At 33.7% G+C, this 2,044-nt stretch overlaps 1 protein-coding gene across 1 annotated transcript in view; it reads left to right on the plus strand.

The window, feature by feature from the left end:
• The window catches only part of LOC106523596 (plastin-1), a 27,742-nt gene extending 26,986 nt beyond the window's left edge, over window positions 1-756 (plus strand). The window contains exons 16-17 of the mRNA XM_014017082.1: window positions 64-197; window positions 278-756. Of these exons, the coding sequence (XP_013872536.1) occupies window positions 64-197; window positions 278-416 (273 nt within the window). The 3' untranslated portion in view covers window positions 417-756. The remainder of the gene's footprint in view (window positions 1-63; window positions 198-277) is intronic.
• The last annotated feature ends 1,288 nt before the right edge of the window (window positions 757-2,044 follow it).

The raw sequence follows: 2,044 nt of genomic DNA on the forward strand, positions 1-2,044 counted from the left end.
CCAGTAACAAACACTCAACATATCACACCCAGCCAGTTCATTTTTATTTGTTGTTGTGCTCAGGACAAGCTGATCAGCACCAGTTTACCGGTGATTGACCTGATCGACGTCATCGCCCCCGGCACGGTGAAGTGGGACATGGTGAAGAGAGGAGAGCGAGGGGAGCTGAGGAACGATGAAAAACTCAACAATGCCAAGTAAAGCTCCACCTGTTTTCTTCATTCTTTCTTTGTCTCAGTCATTGCTGACTCTGCTTTTGTTTTTTTTCCCCGCTCAGGTACGTGATCTCGTTGGCCCGTAAGATTGGAGCTCGTGTCTATGCTCTGCCTGATGATTTGGTGGAAGTTAATCCAAAAATGGTGCTGACGGTGTTTGCCTGCCTCATGGGACATGATCTGAGAAAGAACAAACGCTAAAACCAACAACTGGGTGGTGCTTTTAGGATTATTGTTTTTTATTTTTTGTAATTATTTCTCTTTGACGTGTAGCATCAGAACAAAAATAATTCAAATTGTTTTTATTGCATTTTTTTTATTGTTATAAAACAGTTGACCCAAAACCCAAAGCTTTTCATTTTTGTAAAACCACTGCATTTGTTTTGATTTTTAAACTTCTATTGGTTTTATACCTAATATGTCATTAAGAAATCTACAGTAGCCTATTCACTTCCTCACTAAAATAATACACACTTTGTCTTCTCATAAAGTCTGTGAATGTTGTGCTTTAAATGTTGATGATAAAMTAATAAACAAAAAAATCAAACTTGGATGTCTGTTATTTCTAGATTTTTTTTTTTCAGGTTTAATTGAGCTAATTGACATCATTGTTACTGAAACCATAACCATAAAAAGTCTCATTTTAAACTCATGAAACAATTTTGAGATTAAAATTCTTAAAAATGTGTTGCAAGGAGATACTTATGTAACCTGTATGTATGTATGCGCCTATTGTTTTAGAATATTATTACAGACGTCAGTGTCAGCTATAGCTTGTTGTAGGTTTCTTTCCCCATTTCATTCAAATGATATATTTCCTTGAGGAAAACCTTCGTATTTAATTTAAAATGTACTCCAAGCATTCCGAACTAAATTTTTTGGAGAAAAACAAACATTAAAATAGTACATACAGTATGTGTGTACCAGTTGCTCAGATTCCATCCTATAAATGAAAATAGGTATGTGATCTGGACAGATTTTTTTATTAAACAATTCAGCTCACATCTTATTTCACTGACTGAAAACAGCTGACTCAAATTTCATATTTAAATAAATTGCTAAAAAACAAAATAAAATAAAGGTTCACTCACTGTTTTTAAGCAGAAGTGGGTAGAGTACACAAAAGTTGTACTCAAGTACAAGTTGGACTACTTCAACATATTTTTACTCCAGTAAAGTAAAAATTAGTTGAAGGAAATTTTGTAAATGATTAACTAAATGTTAGCTCCAGTATTGTTATTTTATACTTTCTGATCATTGCAGCCATAAGGTTTAAAACAGAGAATGAGAGTTGGTGAGTTACTGATGTGTTCTTTCTGTCCGTATAAACAAACGTTAGTTACGTTCTACATAACTCCTCCAGGAGTGTAACCAGGAAGAGACATACATCATAAGGTCAGTTCATTATTATAGAGGTTAGAAAGTTTTTAGTAGCTTGGAGTTGTTCAGATAGTCWATGTATAGATTCAGCCTGGAACAGACTGGGTTGTAATTGTTTTGTTTTCCTGATACAAGCTCAAGGATGTGTACTACTGTATGGAGCTGATTGTCAGATGAGAATAAAGATTTTTAAAGATATCTAAGTGGGTTTCTGCTATTATTCAGACTTCCATTTTTGAATGACTGATCTCTACAAAATTAAGAAATTATTCAAGTAAGAGTAAAAAAGTAGGCCCTATTTTGTAAAAAGGCTACTTTTGAGTACACTCTTAAAACAAATGTGTTACTTTTTAACACATTTTTTGTGTTAGCATCAAGTAAACACATCTTGTGTTGTTTTCAACACATCTTGTGTTGTTCTATTACAACTTGTGTTGTGTTGTTCTATT

This window comes from Austrofundulus limnaeus, unplaced genomic scaffold, assembly GCF_001266775.1.
Source record: "Austrofundulus limnaeus strain Quisiro unplaced genomic scaffold, Austrofundulus_limnaeus-1.0 Scaffold160, whole genome shotgun sequence".
Taxonomy (NCBI): domain Eukaryota; kingdom Metazoa; phylum Chordata; class Actinopteri; order Cyprinodontiformes; family Rivulidae; genus Austrofundulus; species Austrofundulus limnaeus.